This window comes from Danio rerio, chromosome 9 (assembly GCF_049306965.1).
Source record: "Danio rerio strain Tuebingen ecotype United States chromosome 9, GRCz12tu, whole genome shotgun sequence".
NCBI lineage: Eukaryota > Metazoa > Chordata > Actinopteri > Cypriniformes > Danionidae > Danio > Danio rerio.
Window position 1 is genome coordinate 38145110 of NC_133184.1, and position 19891 is coordinate 38165000.

The following is a 19891-nucleotide window of genomic DNA, read 5'->3' on the forward strand; positions in this document are numbered from 1 at the left end:
GCAAAACCTGCAGTAATTCATAATGTTGAAACAATAACCTTTTGATATCTTTAAATCAACGCTGTAGTAAAGCGCACACAGCGTGCTATCTCATCGCTGGTGTGTTATTGCTTCCTGGCGAGTGCTTATTGCCTCTGACTGTTCTCCACCGCATCTGCGAGGTCTCGTTTTCCCTTTTGTTTGTGATTTCTTTTCATTAACCTTAGCCAGAAAATAGCAATAATTCACTGTGACATTTTGCGTGACCTTCAGGGTGTTTCGGCCTCTGCACTAAACCCCATGGGGTGTGACTTGTGTATATTAAATAAATAAATAAAAATAATGCAATGCACTGCAAAAGAATAGTTACCGGTCCAAGTTCAATCCCAGAATTACAAGAAAACAAAACTGTATTTGCATCATCTTGTATTTAATGTCAAATAATCTTTCAGAAGTTATATAATACACTAATTTGGTGTTATTAAAAATTATTTTTGTTGCAAAATTAGAATAATGCTTCTAATTGTTATCAAGCAAATAATCAATGGCCATCAAATAAGCATATTACAATGATTTCTAAAGGATGACACTGAAAACATGGCCAAAAATGGAAATTTAGCTTTTTAGCTTAATACAGGGATACGATGTATTATAAAATATATACAGTTTTAAAGCTATTATTTTTAATTAAATTAATATTTTTGTTTTCACTGTATTTTTGATGATTATTTGTAATTAGATTAACAAATCTCTTATGTTTCTTTGCATAAACTACAGTTATAAGGTATATGTTTTGAGTAAAATGTATGTATTTGAAACATATGTTGTATATATGTTTTTATATATGTGTATATAAAGCATCACTGGTTTGAGCCCAGCTCAGATCGGGATGGGTGCTGTAGGATCGGTGGGTTATACACATGGGGGCTCATCCGGGATGGGAGTGAGGTTTGGGGGGTCAGTGTAACAGAGGCAAGCTAGTAAAGTGCAATGCAGGTAAACCTCAAAAAGACCTTAAAAGATGTTCTAGCGACAGGCGCTGGATGCTATAGTTTTTAGCTTTGTTGTCAGAGCAACCAACTCCCATACAAAAATTGCTGGTATGATCCCAGCTCAGACCGGGTTGGGTTCAGTAGGACTAGTGGGTTGCACACGTGGGGGCTCGTCCGGGATGAGAGTTAGGTTTAGTGAGGTGAGTGTAACGGAGGCCAAAAAGGATATGCAGGTAAACCTCACTCCTCTGACCTCAAAAGATACACTAGCGACCTGGTCTTTAGGCCATGGTCTTTAGCCACGTTGTTAGAGAAACCATCTTCCATACAAAGAATCGCCGGTTTGATCCAAGCTCAGACCTGTTTGGGTGCAGTGCGACTGGTTTATTGTAAATGACGATTGTTCAAATTAACAAGTGTTTGAAATTCTGATGATTGAAAGTCAGGTTATATATTGTTCTAATTTAGTGTTGATGTATCAAAAGTAATTGTTATAAGTAATGGTACAATTATAAGTAATGGTTCTTGTTGTAATCAATCAATCAATCAACCAACCAATGGCCATCAAATCAACATATTACAATCATTTCTGATGGATGGCACTGTAGCCATGGCCAAAAAAGAAAATCCGACCAAACTTTACAATAAGATTTATTAGTTAATGCATTTAATAACATGAACTATGTATGAACAATGATTGTATGAACAATGATTGTGGACATGTATTAATCATTAATCATAATGTAATATTCATAATGCAATTACTCATGCATTTTTAAATTCCAAATTCATGTTGGTTAACATTAGTTAATGCACCGTGAGTTAACGAACTAACAATAAACAGCTGTATTTTCATTAACGTTAACTAACATAAACAACTACTGTAAAAAATGTATTGTTCATTGTTTATTCATGTTAGTAAATGCATTAACTATCATTAACTAATACAACCTTATTGTAAAGTGTTACCATAAAGTCAACTTTTACATCATAGGTGTAAATATATTCAGTTTCAAAGCTATTAATTGTAATTGCAATACCATTTCTCAATTTTCTTGTATTTACTGTATTTGTGATGATTATTTTTAATCAAATTGTTGACTTTATATGTTATGTTTGTCTAGATATGCCCCAGTTATATTTTTATATATGTTTATTATATACGACGACTGTTCAAATTAACAATTGTTTGAATTTCTGGTGATTGAAAGTCAAGGTTTCAGCAATAATTCGCTGTGATATTTAGTATGACCTTCAAGGTTTTTTGCTTTCCACAAAACGGCCACTATACCCCTGATGTATGACTTGTATTAAAAAAAATAACTAAAAATGCAATACACTGCAAAAGAATAGTTGCCGGTCCAAGTTCGCTTCCAAACTTGCAAGAAACCGAAATTTCCCGAGGACAAAAGAGCCTCCAAATTTAATCTATTAGCATGACAGAGCAATCTGTGCCAGGACAAACGTCTTTTGCAATTTTTCAAAGCTAAAAGCCAAATGAAAAATGGCTTTTCTTTCCCAGTGCATCAAAAAGACAGTGATGTATTGGCCTGGGTTCAAGCGTCAGGGTTCATCACACTCTTTTTTTTTTTCTTCTTTTCTCCATTCACACAGCGTTTCCAACCTGCGAAGCTCTCAGCCAGTTCAGCTGTGCTAATGGCAGGTGCATTAGCATGAAGTGGCATTGTGACTCAGGTGAGTGTATCCAGAAGTAAGAAAATACTTTACCATTTGCTTTACTTACTCTTCCATTTAGCATGATGATGTATTAGCCTATTTTCTTTAGAGCTGATATAAGAAAACCCGGCACTTCAATTCAATTAAGCCCATTGATCCTACTGTCTGAGCCTTTTTTTCTTCTTCTTTTTCATCAAGATATTCATCACATTAATAAGCATTAAATATTCACCAATTATTTTATCTGAAATATCTTCATTGCAGTTCAAAGGGAGGGTTGTATAAATCCTGACCTCTGTAATTTATCGCCTGCCCTCAAGGTCTGCAAATGCGCAGCACTCGATCATAGGCAATAATAAAACCTGTTCTTTTTATATCTGTTTTTCTTATTTCTTTATTTTCTTTGTCAAATGTGAGCGTTCAGCCAAGGTCAGCCCATGGAGGCGGTTTGTCTTATCCAGGGTCACAGCCTTTGGACACCTTGCTGATTTTTTTCTACACAAAATGAGGCTTGGCGTAATTCGATGCCCTGTAGACTCTTGTTTATAACACTCCTGCTGTGTTTTTTTTTTCTCTCTGTTTTGTCATTGTGGTTTCTAATATTGTGCAGCAAACCATGAGGCACAACAGGGATAAAGACCCCCTGAAGGAAAATGTGCCATTTTCTGGTACTAAAATTGTGGAACGGTCATGAATTCTATTTATTTTTTTATTGTATTTTGATGGAGCGACACAATTTGTGTGACAGTACCTGTTATAAAGAGAGCTATATCATATATACCACTGTTTAAAAGTTGAAGTCGAACATTTATTTGTTTTTGTTTTAAGAGATACATTAATACTTTCAGTTACCAGCAATCTTTTGAAGTGACAATATAGATATTTTAAATGTTACAAAATAGTTGATTGTTAAATACTTATGTTTAATAAATTAATTTCCTGATTGTAAGTAGTTGATGAATCATTTCCTTTGATGAATATTTTTTTTTAATCTACAGGTAGATTAATCTCACTGTAATCTTGGAATTAATCTAGATTAATCTATATTAAAATGACTCATTTAAATTCTGCCGAAGGCATTCAGAATATGTGTGCTACCCAAATAATGACTAAAAGTAAGTCTTTGATAATGGGTTTCTCAAGCCAGGTGGCGCATTAGACCAGGGACATATCCCCTGTTTCCAAAATGCATCACAAACTGCTTGAGAAACTGTTTTACTATGATAACTGATGATGAAAATAAATGATGTTCAATAAGATGTATTTGTGTACAACATACTCACCAGTCCTTACTCCTTATTTGCGTCGAATACCCCAGTTTGTCTCGGGGGCATGAACGATATATTTATGAGTGGAGGTGAAACTGGCGAACTGCGGTTAAAGTCACGCAAAATTACAGGAAACTCTTACATGAAAGCACTTCACGTAAACACCTTAATTATATTATTGTCTATTAAGGCAAATAACTAGATTACAGCTGTCCATGTAAGCGTAGTCAGTTAGTGTCTTCGAAGTAAGTGAAAGATCCTGGAGGGCATTCTGCTTATTTGATTCAGAAGGGCACTTTTTTGTCAGACGGCTCACTGGTTTGACTTTCGAACACCGTCATTCACCGTCAAGCACCCGATCCATTTTATTTGCATATGTTTTACTCAAACGCATAAACTCTACAGGTGCCCGATAGTTAGATGTGGAGCTAACATTAATCAGATTCACTCTAATGAACTGCACCCATCTTAGCACGTCACGTTTGATGTGGTAATTTCACAGTAGGCATAAACACAGGTTCGAAGACTTGTTCTCGCCCAGTGGAGTGCAATTCGGCCAGGTATACATTCTCTCTAAAATATCAAGGTGAACATCGTCATAGCTTGCGTAGAATAGACCCAGCTCCCAACCCAACTTCGAGAATAGATTAACGGCGATATTTTTTTTATCGCCCGATAAGAGTCTCACGTTAACACAGCATGTTAACGCCGATAAAGATCCCCCACTAATAAAAAATAATAAATAGTATAAATAATAATAAAATAATAAATAAAAAAATAAATATTTTTTTATTTTTATTTTATTTAAAAAAAAATAATAATAAAGTATTTTACTGCCAAAATATCAATGAAGTAACAACTAGGCGAATGTCCTTGAGTGGCCCAGCCAGAGCCCAGACCTAAATTCTATTGAACATCTCTGGAGAGATCTGAAATTGGCTGTACACCGTCACTTCCCATCCAACCTGATAGAGCTTAAGAGATATTGCAGAGTGGAATGGGCAAAAATTCCCAAAGACAGATGTGCCAAGCTTGTGGCATCATATTCAAAAAGACTAGAGGCTGTAATTGCTGCCAAATGTGCATCATCAAAGTTTTGAGCAATACTTATGTACATGTGATTTTTCAGGTTTTTTATTTTTAATAAATTTGCAACAATTTCAAAAAATCTTTTTTTTTTTTTTTACATTGTCATTATGGGATATTGTGTGTAGACTTTTGAGGAAATAAAATAATTTAATCCATTTTGGAAAAAGGCTGTAGCATAAAAAAATGTGGACAAAGCGAAGCATTATGAATACTTTCCGCATGCACTGTATATATATATATTTAATAATTTTTCTATATTTCTATTTTCTTAAGTCTAGTGTTTATTGACAAATACTTTAGTGTTAGAAGTGTTTTACTGTAAAGCATAAAGTCTGATTCTAACTGAGTGTGCTGTGTGTGTTTGTGTGTTTGTAGATGATGACTGTGGAGATAACAGTGATGAGGCAGGCTGTGTTCACTTCTGTGCTAATGGCCAGTATAAGTGCACCAGCGGCAGGTGTATCCCGGACCACTGGGCCTGTGACGGAGACAACGACTGTGGAGACTTCAGTGATGAAAATGTGACGTGTGCTGGAGTTGCTCCTGGTAGGACATTTTTTTTTTTTACTTTGCCCAACTTATTGGCTTTCTTAAGGCTGGTTTATACATCTATGTTGAGCGATTGCCATTATCCATGGCGCCTGCTTTGTACTTAGTCATGCATGGATACTTCTGCATGCTGTTAGTGTTGCTCTGCAATAACACTTACCAAACACTAGCTGGCAGTAGGTTTTTATGTACCCCTGTGTCGTGTTTCTTCGCTTGTGTTTTGTTTTTTTCTGAACACTACTTTAATGTACAAATAGCTAAAACTCACTCATTTTTGAGGTGGGAGCTGGTGGACATGCAACAGGTTTAATCATTAGATAAACTCTAAAAAAAAGTTTTCATCTGAAGCTCCTTTTTTAGACTTGACACTTGTAAACTAATCACAGAGCTTGTGATACGCATCGTTGCGATGGGTAGTTACATTTTTTGAGAGGTGCATGTCAGTATTGGCATCAGCCACGGCAATGCGTCTGCAACCGTGCAAAGGCTGCGACGGACCATACCAGACATCAGCCTTAATGTAAGCTGAATAGAGCTTGGGAGACTATTTGTTTATTTGCAATCTTCGTTTATTAGGTTGTTATTTATTTATTTATTTGTTTGTTTGTTTGTTTTTGAGTTGTTGGTTTAAGAATATGTGTGCCAGATTGTGTTATTGTTTATTTGGTAAGTGACATTATTAATAAAAAAAAAAAAAATAGTTAAAAAATATATTCTAATTGAACAAGAAATAAATAAATAAATAAAAAACAAATACATATAATATATAAAATATATAAATTAAAATAATATAATATAATATAATATAATATAATATAATATAATATAATATAATATATCATAATATAATATAATATAATATAATATAATATAATATAATATAATATAATATAATATAATATAATATAATATAGGGCATCACAGTGACGCAGTGGGTAGCATGCTCGCCTCACAGCAAAAAAGCAGGAGGTTCGAGCCCCAGCAGTGTCAGTTGACATTTCTTTGCGGACTTTGCATGTTCTTCCCGTGTTTGCGTGGGTTTCCTCACCCAAATACATGTGCTATAGGTGAATTAGGTAAGAATAAAGAGTGTCCATGGTGTATATTTTTGAATGAGTGTATGGGTGTTTCCCAGTGATGGGTTGCAACTGGAAGGGCTTCCGCTGCATAAAACATATGTTGGATAAGTTGGAGGTTCATTCCACTGTAGCAACCCCTGATTAACAAAGGGACTAAGCTGAAAACAAAAGTAAATCAAATAGATTTGATTATATTACATTCATCAGTGTATTCCCCTTGTGGATAACACTGAGGTAGTCAAATATATTTAACAGAATCAATTCTGCCCGTTAAGTCTTATGTCCGTCATCGCATTTTCAAGGTCAAAACACTTTACCAGATACCAAAAGCAAACTTAAAGTGCTAATATACATTGACAATTTGCTGTAATACCACAAAAAAAAATCATGATCCTAACCTTCATTATCCATACTGAAATCTCGGATTGCCCGACAGTTTTTCATCTTTAATGAATCATTAAAAAAGTCTGCGATGCTGTGAGCTCAGAAACTGTGTTTTGCTCTGTCAGTTTTTAGATCAACCCAAATGTGTGATGTGAATAAATAGCGCTCACACAGCTGTTGTTCTCAATTCAAACAAGTAGAAGCTTTGACCCAGAAACAACATTACTTATGTCACTTAGAAAGTGGATGCTATTTCTCTAATAGTTGATTATGGTAAGTGTATGTTATATGCATATATTTATACCCTGCAAGTGCCATTAATAACTTATTCAGCTTTTAAAAACCTATAAAAAGGTTGATGTGTTCTGTTACCTTTAATCACACGCATGCAATTTAGATATGATTATATTGGGTTCACTTTTAGTAAAATACTGAAATAATTGCAATGAACTCCATCTATTCATAACTTGTAATTGTTGATGGGTCAGATGGATATACTGCATTTAATGTTGCATCTTTTGTAAGTGCATTTTTATTATTTTCATGAATATTTCTAGCTTCAAACATGTGTGAAGGCTGCTGCTATCTGTTATCTTCAGTCATCTTTGTGGCATCTAGGATTGATTATGTTAGTTTCAACTTTGTTGTATTCAGGAAGAATACAGAGCCAGTAATATATTGTTAGCATTGAGACAAGTCCCATAAAACTGAACTCCATCTGTGCTATTTTTTTTTAAATGTCTAGTTACAGCATGTATAAGACCAATCATCACCAATCATAAGTTGGCCAATCATTTTTTCTTTTCTTTTTTTGCATGTTCCAAGGCTCTTGTATTTTGTTCCACTCAATTGCATGTGGGGCATCTATAGTTTATTGTATTAGATTCAACTTATTGTTAGTATGGGACCAATTCCTATAAAGTTGAGCTCCATCTGTTCACTTCTGTTTGTAATGGTTGTTCAAGAGTTCACACTTAGCTGATGATTAACTGTAAAGCACGTTTAGATTGCTGTCCCGGGAGAGAGCCCTGAGCTCATAAGATCTTCAAGCCCAGGACTTCCTCCTGTTGTAGGGTGAGAGGGGAGTTTGAGCTCAGGTAGATCTTGAAACTCCCCTGCCGTAGTAGCCAACGAGCAGATAGTGATTGCTCTTAAGAGATAACTACTTACCTGGAGCATGTCTATGGTGCCGATTTGGATGTCAATTAACTTAAGTTGCAAGTTTTTGGGTGGTGGGAAGAAACCAGGGGACCTCTGGGAAACCCACTTGAACACGGGGAGAACGTGTAAACTCCACAAATTAATGTCGTCTGGCTTGGTAAGGACTAGAACCAGTGACGTTTTTGCTGTGAGGTAACAGTGCTAGTCGCTGTGCCACTATGCCACCCATTTAGGAAAGGAGGAGGAGTCGAGGTGGAGGGGGGATTCTTCAAAACAAAGATGGCTGTGATATGGAACTTAGGGTATTTATAGTGGTTTAGGACTTGTCTAATTGGTGAATCATGAATTAGGTAATGAACGACCAGCTGTGTTCGATCATAAGAGGAGCACATGTTCCTCTCAAAATTAGTTTGACTAAACTTCACTTATGGCTTTTAATTGTCAAGACGAATATGATTTGATTTGTTCTTCTGTAAGTGCAATTTGTAATTTTAAACAAGTTTCTGTTTTTGTTTTTTTGTTTTTTTTAAGCTCTTATATAAAGTAGTAAATTATTGACCTTGTATAAAATTCTGAGCGAGTAAAATATTGTTAATATTGAGACTATTAAAGTAGACCTCAATATATGCTGTTTGTTTAGCATACTGTTATTGTAGTCAGATGGATACATTTTGCCACAACATCTTCTGTGAGTCTTTATCTTTTTCTATTTTTTCTGTTCTTGTTTAGTTAAAAAAGATTTGATTACATGTATTTGCGTGATTGTATGTGTTTAAGTACAAACAAACAGCCAGTATGCTAGTATTGTGCATGTTTATTTGCCTCAAGCCTAAACTATTCTCTTTTGTAAAACAAAAATCTGTGTATTATGTATTTCATAATATGAAGTTCAGCTTTAGTGTCATTTTCTAAAATACAGAGCAAGCTAGCTACAAGGGCAAGTGCAAATAGTAATACAACATAAAAAAAAATTACAAGAATCTACAAATCAGCCTTAATTGGCATTAATTTTAAGCAAATGACATGAGCAAAATATGCAACATAGGCTCATTCTAAAAATGTAGCCCTATATACATTTCTGGAGATTGCGAATTATGTAGTCAGAAGTACGTATGGCTGCATTTCATCTTTAAAACGAATGCTACGGGGTGGTATGATGTCGTTCCTTTTCAAGCTAGCAGCTGACCGCTTACCTCGTATGAACCTGCTGTTACCAGTTTGAGTAGTGTCTCACCACGTGCATTAGGGGACTTGAGATGCAGAGCGGAGTTGACGGTGAGGTTAGGGTTTGAGTCTGGTGAAGAACAATTCCAGAAAGTGGGTAAGACATAAAATAAACAAGTAAATAACAGGGTGAGAATGTGGTAAAATCTGAAAACATCGTAAAAATCAAGCGAGGGCTTTTTTTCTGGATTACTTTTAAAATTAATGTGATTGGGTTCAGGGAAGTGGGTTGGTCAGATCAATCGGTGCTTTTAATATACTATCGTTTAGGTTTAGGGGAGGAGGAGGATAAGCCAGTCAGTCAACAGCAGCCTCTGGTGGATTTGCACTAGAAAAGAAGGCACGAATGACACCTGAGAAAACTTTGAGATCTCAAAAAAGCATTCACAGTGGCCTCTGCCTGATTTGCGAAAACAAAAACTGCAAAAAAATAAAATAAAATAAAATAAAAACGTAGCTCCTGCGACGTATTTGGCGCTCTCTAGAAATGTATGTAGGGGTATGTTTTGTTTTTCAGAATAAGCCTGGGTTTAATGTATTATACCACAGACTAAAAATCTGCCTCTATGGTGTATATATACTATTATGCTTCAAACTTTAATTAGGCAATGAAATATTGTCCAGTATTGATCTTATTCTTCAATGCGGACGTGTGCTTGTTTTTGCAATTGTTTTAGAACTTCCAATTTAGTCACCTATGGGAGAAATGGCTAGGAATAATTAACATCCAAAAACGGTCAAACTACTTGCCCTACAAACAAGTGTTTGCACTTGACTATACAGACCAAGTAGAATAATATAATATAATAAGGAAATATAAGTTGGCAACATCAAGCAGCATAACGAGCTGTTTTTAATGTCTAAAAAATGAATTGAAATAAATGAGAACGAAAGTCTCAAGTCAAAAAGATTCAAATAGCTGCTCCCGCTCGTATGTAAAGAATAAGGTGAATACCATATTAAATGTATATAAGTTTTATACTTGAAAGTATTTAGAAATTGTGATCACCTCACCAATAATAAGGATCTTGTATCCAGCTATAGTTACATCGTATGCCCCATTGTAGCATCAGAGTAATTAAAGAGCTTTTCCAGAGGTAAAATTTCCCTGTAACATTGATTAAAAACGGCTTTGTGTTTGCTGCTGTACTTGAACAACTTAACCAACCTACTGAGAGGTTTCCAGAGAATTAACACGACTAATTAGCAGGCTAACAAAGAGCTGAACGATAGCGATCAAGTCAGCGTTGCTTGTAATTGCCTCGGCGCAATGTCCCTAATTTGGGGGAACACAAGTTTCAAACTTTCTCTCTTTTTTCTACACTTGACGGATCTAATCTTATCTAAGCTCACCAGGGAACCACCTTACAGATTTGAATCTTTTAATCTGCTGTAATTACCTCTGAAAGCTGAGGCCGAGTCCTCCGATGCTTTCAGCTCACCAGCTTGTAACAGAAATGTTGGAGCCATTCATCAAACCGGCTCCTGATGGAGGTCCTCGCTCCTGTCCGTCTCTGAGGGGTTGTCCGTCTCGTATCCTCCTAGCTCAGATTATTGTATAACACATGCTCTGTGTGTGTGTAAAGTGGAGGAGACACTGGGAACTCTTAGGATTAGCCTTAAACAAAGCAGGAAGCCCTTCTGTGTTTAAGGGTTCATTATGTTACATTGTGTCTTTTTCTGTTTGCTTTGTTTGATAGCAGGCTGGGGTTTGAGCTATAGTGGTGTGTAAACATGTTTTTTTAAATATATTAAACTCATGTCAACTGTATGTGTTCAAAATAAAGTAGGAGCTGATAAACAAGGCAGGCTTTAGTAAAATAAAAGAGAGAGAGAAGCTTTTTTTTTTGTGCTTGTACTTTTGGAGAGAACCTTGCCCCTGTCCATTGCGCTGGAAGCCTACTTTAAGTCTTTGACAGTGTAAGGAAGAATATTAAAATATTTATTAGTGTGACAAGAGGAAATCTTGAAGAGTAATTGATTAAATTTACACAGTTTAACAGTATGAAAGTCAGCTAAGGAAGTGAGCGTGTTTATAAACTTTAAACACTGAATATATTTCCCCTTTTGCTTTTATATTTTTCTTTATCTGTTCTATAAATGATTCATTTATTATGTTTAAGGGTGCTTTCACATCTGTAGATTGATTGTTTTGTTCCGAAATAGGGATTAAAATTGTTACAATGTTGCACTTTGTTCTTGCTGCGCTTTACTTTCACATGGCAAATTTTCTAAACGTACTAAAACAGTTAAAACAAGTCACATGAGAGTGAACTTCTCACATTGGTCAGAGTCCCGCTCAGCTGTCACATAATGTCAGCAGCAAGACATTATAAGCGAAAAGCTGCGCTTTAATTTTGAATGGTGACATCTACAGACATCATCACCAAATATAAATCAGAGGTAAGACTTTCTCATACGTAGCTGTTTGCTAGAATTATAAACCAAGACTGCAGTTTGGTCAATTTTCAACAGATAATCAGCTCTCGTTAATAGTTCATGCATGCTTTCACTGTTGTATTTGACATAAAACGCACATTTACCAGTAAAAATGATGACATCCCACCCTACTCACAATTCTATCTAGCCATATATGCCTATTACATATCCTTAATATACTGTGAAATAGCCTGGTTCGTTAGTTCGTTGTATAGTATTGCTTTCTCACTACAATCGATCTGCTCCACAGTTTGTTTTAACCAAGCCGAGACCACCTCATTCTGGTGATCTCGGACCGATTGTTTTGGTGCAGATCCGAGCACAATTGCTGGTTTCACATATGCCAAACCAACCATGATAACTGAGAAAACATGCCAAGCTCCGAAACAAAAGTCTAGGTGTGAAAGCACCCTAAGTCATGAATGTCAGTAAAGTGCTGTTTACCTACAGTATTAATGGCAAAACTCTAAAACAGTCAAATATTTTTGTTTAAATTAAGCAAGTATGTATTACTCAGCAATGACTGGATATTCATTAAAAACACATTCAATTAGGCAGAACTCAAATAGAATTTACTGCAGCAAATTTCTAGTTCCCATCATACTTTGCTGTTTCACTGATAAATGAGAGTAAACGTTAAAGTGATTTGTTATTTGATGTGATTTTGCTTGAGATATAAAGGACGGATGTATAGGCGTTAAGTTATTTTATTTTAAAATTAATTTTATGAGTATTTGGAGTTACCCTTGTGATTAGGATTATAAGTCTGTTGGCTGACGATTGGACTAGACCTTTAAGACTATGTATTCCTTTATTTAAAGGGCAATGGCTGTCTGCACTTCAACACAGTAATAGAATCTGGTGATTACATCAGTACATGCAGATGTACTTGTGTTATCTTTAGCAAGCTTTAACAGCTTTAAATGGATAGTTTACCCTAAAATTGAAAATCCGGCTTGAATGCTCACCCTTCACTTGTTCTAAATAATTTTATGTTCCTTTTATCTGCACAAAAGAAGATATTTTAAAACCCATTGACTAGTATTTTCTTTTTCTACTGTTTTGCCAATGGGTGTTAGCAGCTAGCATTCTACGAATAATTAATTTGTGTTCAACAGAAGAAAGAAACTCATAAACTATAACCGCATGATGGAGAATAAATTACACTTTTGGGGTAGGTGGAGTGGGATTGATTATCTTAAATTCATAATTTGTTTGAGTGGTATTATATTTAATAAAATGAATAGCATAAATATTGATTTTTAAACTCAAATGCTTTGAGTTCCCTTAGCGTGCATGTTTTTCAATGTGTTGATGTGCTTGATTAAAAAAGAAAATGTTCTCATTATTAGAAATGCTCAGTATACAATCAGTATGCAACACTGATTGTACTGCATTTGTTTTATTTACATAGAATGCATTAGTCTCTTAACTGGACTGGTTACCCTGAATGTTTTATACAGTAAAAAGAACCAACAGAACCAATAGAATATTTTTTCAGGAGTAGGACAATACATATTGTACAGTATTTTTAATGAGTTGTTATTTTTGTGAACATAAACACAAATTATATTCAAAACACTGTATTAAACTATCAAAACAAATTAAATTAAAACAAAACACAGTTCCTGAAAAGATTACTCTTGCTGCCTCATCGTAACTTATATAAATCAATGTAATATTTTCTGCTTCTTTAAAGAGTTTGCACTTAATTTTTTCTTTGCCCAAAAACAGTTTTTTAGATTTCTGCAAATTTAAAGCTTCGTTAAGTGAAAATTGACATCTTTCCCTGTATTACCTGTTGCCTGAGTTTTTAGTGCATTATTAGATTTATAACCCGCAAGTAGCGGACTAATTTTGAAGTCAGAATTATTAACCCCCCCCTGAATTATTAATGCCACCCCCACCCCCCTGTTTATTTTTATCCCAATTTCTGTTTAAAGGAGAGAAGATTTTTTTTCAACACATTTATAAACATAATAGTTTTAACTCATTTTCTAATAACTACTTAAAAAAAAACATCTAAAAGCTTAACTAGGTTAATTAGGTTAACTAGGCAACTTAGGGTAATTAGGTAAGTTATTTTAAAATGATGGTTTGTTTTGTAGACTATAGAAAAAAACAAATAACTTAAATGGGGCTAATAATTTTGACCTTAATTTTGACCTTAAAAAAATGTATAACTGCTTTTATTCTAGCCAAAATAAAAGAAATAGATCCTCAAAATAAAAGAAATAGATCCTCAAAATAAAGAACAATAGATCCTCAAAGTCTAGAACATGTTGAGACCTCTTGGCAGCTTGACTTGACCAGAGCCTTCACAGAGTCAGAATGGGATGGTATTTTAAATAAAGTACACTCATTATCACACTGTACCAGACATGCCCTTATTCACTTTAAAATACTTCATCGGCTACATTTGACAAATTTTAAATTAGTCCAACATGCAGTAGATGCTCAAATTCACCAGCCACAACCACACACGTGTTTTGGTTCTGGTCAAATCTAGGGAGGTTTTGGGAAAAATACCATTTAGTTTAATATATGGTTTTCTTATTGAACCTGAATCCCAGTTGGCAATTTTGGAACCAGCCTTGAAAATATTGTGCTTAAAAGCAATTGCTCTACATATTTCTTCTTTATTACACTATTGGCAAGGCTTTAATTCTTTTTCTATTGGATAAAAATCTAATCCCCAAACACATAGATGGATTAAAGACATGATGAATTTTATTCAGCTTGAAAAAAAAAATCTAATTTACTGTCAGAGGTTCAAAAAGTAAATGTTTTGAAACATGGTCTCCCTTTCTTACATACATTGACAATTTACAATTCTATAGGAGGAGGATATTTAATCCCATACTATCTCAAAAGATTATTTTTTTTGACTGTTTGTATATTTTGTATATTTTGTGCAAATATATATATATATATATATATCATAAAAAATGTATAAAAAAACATAGTTGAAACCTGATTAACTTATAAAAAATAACAAATTACCATAACATTTTAAAAAACATTTGTCTTTATGTTAACAATGTGAGTCAGTTACTTGTGAAGAGCCTATAAAATCTGTAAAGAAGTCAAATTTAGGCACCAGGTATTCCTCTTTCCTTGCACACATTGTATTTTAAGTAAACATCTGCTTCAAGGAGACACATTTCTAACACTTATATTGAACTGTAATGGTAGAAGAAGCTACATCAGAGTATTATATACTTTTGGTGGTCTCATACTGTGAAATCTTTTTTTTTTTATCCATGTTGGTTTCAAACTTGAGTTAAAACCTCACCAGCCTTCATTTGGATGCAAACTAGTACTCGAAACAGGTTCAGATGGCATCATTCACACTTATTCACATGAACCACAATAGCAGATAACAGTCACATGATAGTTCATTCTACTCAAACTAAACCTGCTAAGTGTGAACACAGTCTAAAACAGCCAACCCATTAGTGTCGTTTGTTCAGGAATTGGACTACACCGGTTGCACTGAATGTGATTGATTGGCAAAAAGAAGCAACTCATTAGCCTTGTGTTGTTGTTGTTGTTTTTTGTAATTTCCAGCATTGCCTCCTGTGGAATGCAGTGCAGAAGAGTTTCACTGTCGTGCTGACGGGACCTGCATCCCTGAGCGCTGGCGCTGTGATGGGGATAAAGACTGCGAAGATGGCAGTGATGAAACCAACTGCAAGGGTGTCAAGAGAATGTGTGATCCACAAGCAAAGTTCACCTGCAAAACCTCAGGTAAGCCTACCAGGTGTTCCTCAAAACCATAGTTTGACTGCACTGACATCGCATTTATTTCATGCGCTGACCTACTGCTCTTTTTTTCCCCCGTGTTCAATTTAACATGAGTCAAAATTGTTAAATTCTGTGAAGCAGCGGATGATATTTTATACCATGATGTCGTCCTTGAGCTTTCGGTTATCTTTGCCTCTTGCAAATTGAGTTGGATGATAAATCCAGCCTGTTTTTTTTTACATGGTGCAATCCTTTGCAATACCGCTGTATGTTGGAATCTGTATTTATTCAGAACAGCTGAGATGAATGGTGTAACTTGTGAGCTTGAGTGATTTGTACTTCACAGTGTTTTTTGGTTTGTTTATTTTTGTGGGAAGCAGTGCAATTATTCCATATTCAGACTTCGATATTATGTAACTAATAGTGAAAAACATCATTTTTATACCACTAGTTTATTCTAAAGCTGTCTTAAAGGTGTCATATAATTAAAATAAACGGATATAGGTTGAGTTAAATAATATAAGTTCAGTACACGACATACAGTGATTCTCAAACACAATTGTTTCATCATTCTCAGGATTTCTGTGTGTGAAAAATTGGTAGAAAAAAAGAACAAAACACAAACTCTAACAGTCTACTACATCATTAATATGCCTGTCCCAGGCAAAATATGATTGCCCACAATACTTACTAATGATATTAAAGCAATGCCCCCCCCCCACCCATTTTTAGGTTTATAGACTTGTATTATATTTATTATGTATGTGGGACTTTTATTTTAAAAACAAGACTGGATTTATAGAGTTCTTAGGATATGGACTAGACCAGGACTAGAGATATCTAATCAAAGTGCAAAAATCAGGAAATTTGCATAATAAATGTATTCAGCACCCACTAAAGAGGCATAGGGTCTGTTTAACTGTATCCTTTGTTAGTTTAACATGTATATTGTGACAGTGTGTATATACTGTACGTAATGAGGCAACAGGCATAGGTAAACTGCTCAGTGTTTAATATAAGTTTACAGGGGTAATTCTGTGATTATAAATGAGGATATAAAAATGTTTCTGGAGAACTTTCGCACTTACCTAAGTCACATAATGCATCCTATGCCCCCTTTAATGTCCCAAATATACACTAGCAGTCAAAAGTTTGGGGTCAGTAGGATTTTTTAAATGTTTTAAGATAAGCTTATCCTGATCACCAAGGCTGCATATATTCAACCAAAAATGCAGTACAAATTGTAAAATTTTGAAATGTTATTGCACTATAAAATAATTGTTTAAAATTATTTTAATGTAATAACTTTTAATAGTAATAAAAGCAAACATTTAAAAAGTCATAATTTCATTTGAAACTACATTCAATAGGAAAGCAGTTTCAAGAAAACTTTAATAAATAATAAACAATTTAACTTTTTTTTTCATTGAATACATTTTCCCTTGATGAACAAAATAGTTTTCTTAAAAAAATGAGAAAATTAAAAACTGACCTGATTTTTTTATCTGTTTATTAAACTTTTACAGATATAACAAAGTAATTTACAGGGAAATTTAAGCAAATATTATTCCTACCCCTACCCTCTAAACAAGTTGAAATTACATTTATACAAGAGAGAAAAGATGAAATAATAATAATAATAATATAACAAAAAAAATATTTAAACACTAAAAAACCTGTACAGAATACACATCGTCAAATTGGAATTATAAGGTTTTATCTGTGTCCTGAATGATTTTGAGATAATGAGCTTCAAATTTTTTTGCATTCCATATAGCAAACAATATGTGTGTAACATTTTTTTATATATATAAAAAGTCTTAATATGTAAACAACTTACAAAAAAATCCCATAATGTAAATAAGTTGTCATTTATTAAGAATGTGTGAGTACTCAATTTTGACAAAAAAAATGTCAGTTAGAAACTTAGAAATCTAAGGTGACAACATGTACCTTGATTACCCAATATTACAAACATTAGAAAAACTCCACAATATTTACAGTCACTTCTTAACATTCATGAAACATGCCGAAATTTGCGCTCTAGTAACTTCATTAACCTTTGCATACCCAAAGTTTGCACTACATTTGGTCACTACTCTTTTCAGTTTTCTGCTGCTGATGCTTGGAATCATCTGCAGCAGACCTTAAAGCTCAGCACTTTCATTCCACTATCATCTTTTAAAAATTCTATTCAGTCAATAGTTCAAGATCACTGTGCTTTTTTTTTTTTTTGCTTTTTTTTTTAGTTTTTTTTTTTTTTTTTTTTTTTTGGTTTTATATGCTATTATCTGCATTTGTGTTGTTATTGTATTGTGTCCCTAGTGCTTTGTACTGCATCTGCTTTTCATGTTGCCTCTTGGCCAAGTCGTCATTGTAAATGAGAACTGGTTCTCAATTGACTTACCTGGTTAAATAAAGTTTATTATAATCCTCAGTTATTTATACAATGGGTTTAATTACATCTCCTTTGTGACCCCAAACTGCTATTGGTTGGTTAAACAGGTAGACCTTTCACTAAAGATCTGTTTATACTTCATATGAGTATGCTTTTGGTCAATCAGGTGACAAATAAACACACCAGTCACAAACAGAATATGGAGAGCAATAACTTGTTTTTTGTTCTGAAAAACTCAGCACTGAAAGAGAAATGTTGCTTCTATTTGCTTCATGTAATCAAATCTATTATCAGTAGCAATTCTATGTTGAGCGTGGTCAGCTCATTTCAGTAACACATACTGTAATGCTTAAGTTTTAGGTCTCTTTTTGCTTTTTGAATGCATTCGAGCACATCAAAGCAATCCTATTAAATCTGTTTAAACTACCTCTAGAAGCGGTCAAAAGTGAACAAGCACAGAATGTTGTCCACCCCATTTATACTTTAGTGCCATCTATTTGTGAATGTATCAGTGAAAAGTCATCTGAATATATGTAATAAGGTTTTTTATAAGGTGTAAATAGGGCCTGGATGCTGGAACAAACAGTCACCACAAAAATAAACCTAAAAAAAAGCTGTAGCTTAAGCTGAAATAGAACACACTGAGGCAAAAGGACACATCTCACAACTACACAAAAAGGATTATGTGCAAAATCTAAGTTTGTGAGTTTCTTTTGAAGATGTTTTACTGTAATTTGTATCTATCACAAGTGTTTGCTCTGCTCAGACCCTAGTGAAATCAATCAGCACGGGGCTTTTTGATGTAGCAGTCACCCTAATTGTAAATGATTGCCTTGAAAAGACATCTTCAGCCAAACCGTAGAAGAGCTCAAGAATTGTTCATTGTTTTGTTCATCCTATGCCTTTTGATGTCAAACATGTGTTAAAAAGCAGCAGTGCTCACCCTTTCCAGACCACTGCGCCACACACTGAATGCCAAATCCTATATTGTTTTGACAGGCAGACTTGGAAAAAAAAAAGAAACAGACTAAAGTGTGTTCAGCTATTTATTTGATGATAAAGGTAGACTGAACACCGGAACAGCTGACTAGTGTATACAAATTTATTTATTTTTTTAACTGATGGAATTTCATCTTTGCAATATAATTGTTATATTTAAACATTTTAAATCAGAAACCTGCTCCCCACATTAATATTGATACAGTAAATATGTTTCTGCTATATTGTACTGTATGTTTAGCAAAAGCTCAGTGCAACAGTTTGAGCCTGATGAAGCTTTGCATTCTCATCCTGGAGTATGATATTCCTCCCGACTAGGCTTTTTAAGAAATAAAAAAGCTGTGCACTGCAATAGCTAAGGTTAAAATTGTGGCCAAAGATACAGCATGGCAGAAACATTAATCACCGCAGTAAAGATCCAATTATAGACTTACTTGCTTACTTTTAATCCAAACAGCATTTCTTCTCATAATATTATGGGTTTTACAGCAGATTCCATAAAAAAAAAAAGAAATCTCTGGTTCTTTGGATTTACTGAATATATTGATTTGCTGGTTATGTGATTTATAATAATTCCAAACATTAAAATATACACAGTGCTCACCATAAATGAGTACACTTTTATTTTTATATTTTCTACAGGATGTTTTATGTTGATATATTTGTGCATGTACATTAAATTCAGTACCAAATCCCAAACTGGAACTAATTTTAAGAAAATAATAATAAACCAAAAAAAAGTGGACACCTAAAATCAAGAAAAAATAAATAAAAGTTTTAATGTGTTTTTTTAGTATATTTATATAGAGTCCAGATGAAAATGTCTCTAAAAAATTATAAAAATGCAGTCACTCTATCAAATTATGCAATTTTTTTTCTTGCTAAAATCTTGACTTGTTGTGTGTA

General features: G+C 34.2%; 1 protein-coding gene across 4 annotated transcripts in view; it reads left to right on the forward strand.

Annotated features, from left to right (window-relative positions):
- Nucleotides 1-19891, forward strand: part of lrp1bb (low density lipoprotein receptor-related protein 1Bb) — a 667407-nt gene that overhangs the window by 408038 nt on the left and 239478 nt on the right. For all 4 annotated transcript variants that reach the window (XM_073912904.1, XM_073912906.1, XM_073912905.1 and 1 more), the window contains 3 exons: nucleotides 2586-2666; nucleotides 5381-5551; nucleotides 15412-15591. In XM_073912904.1, coding sequence (XP_073769005.1) covers nucleotides 2586-2666; nucleotides 5381-5551; nucleotides 15412-15591 — 432 coding nt within the window. The remainder of the gene's footprint in view (nucleotides 1-2585; nucleotides 2667-5380; nucleotides 5552-15411; nucleotides 15592-19891) is intronic.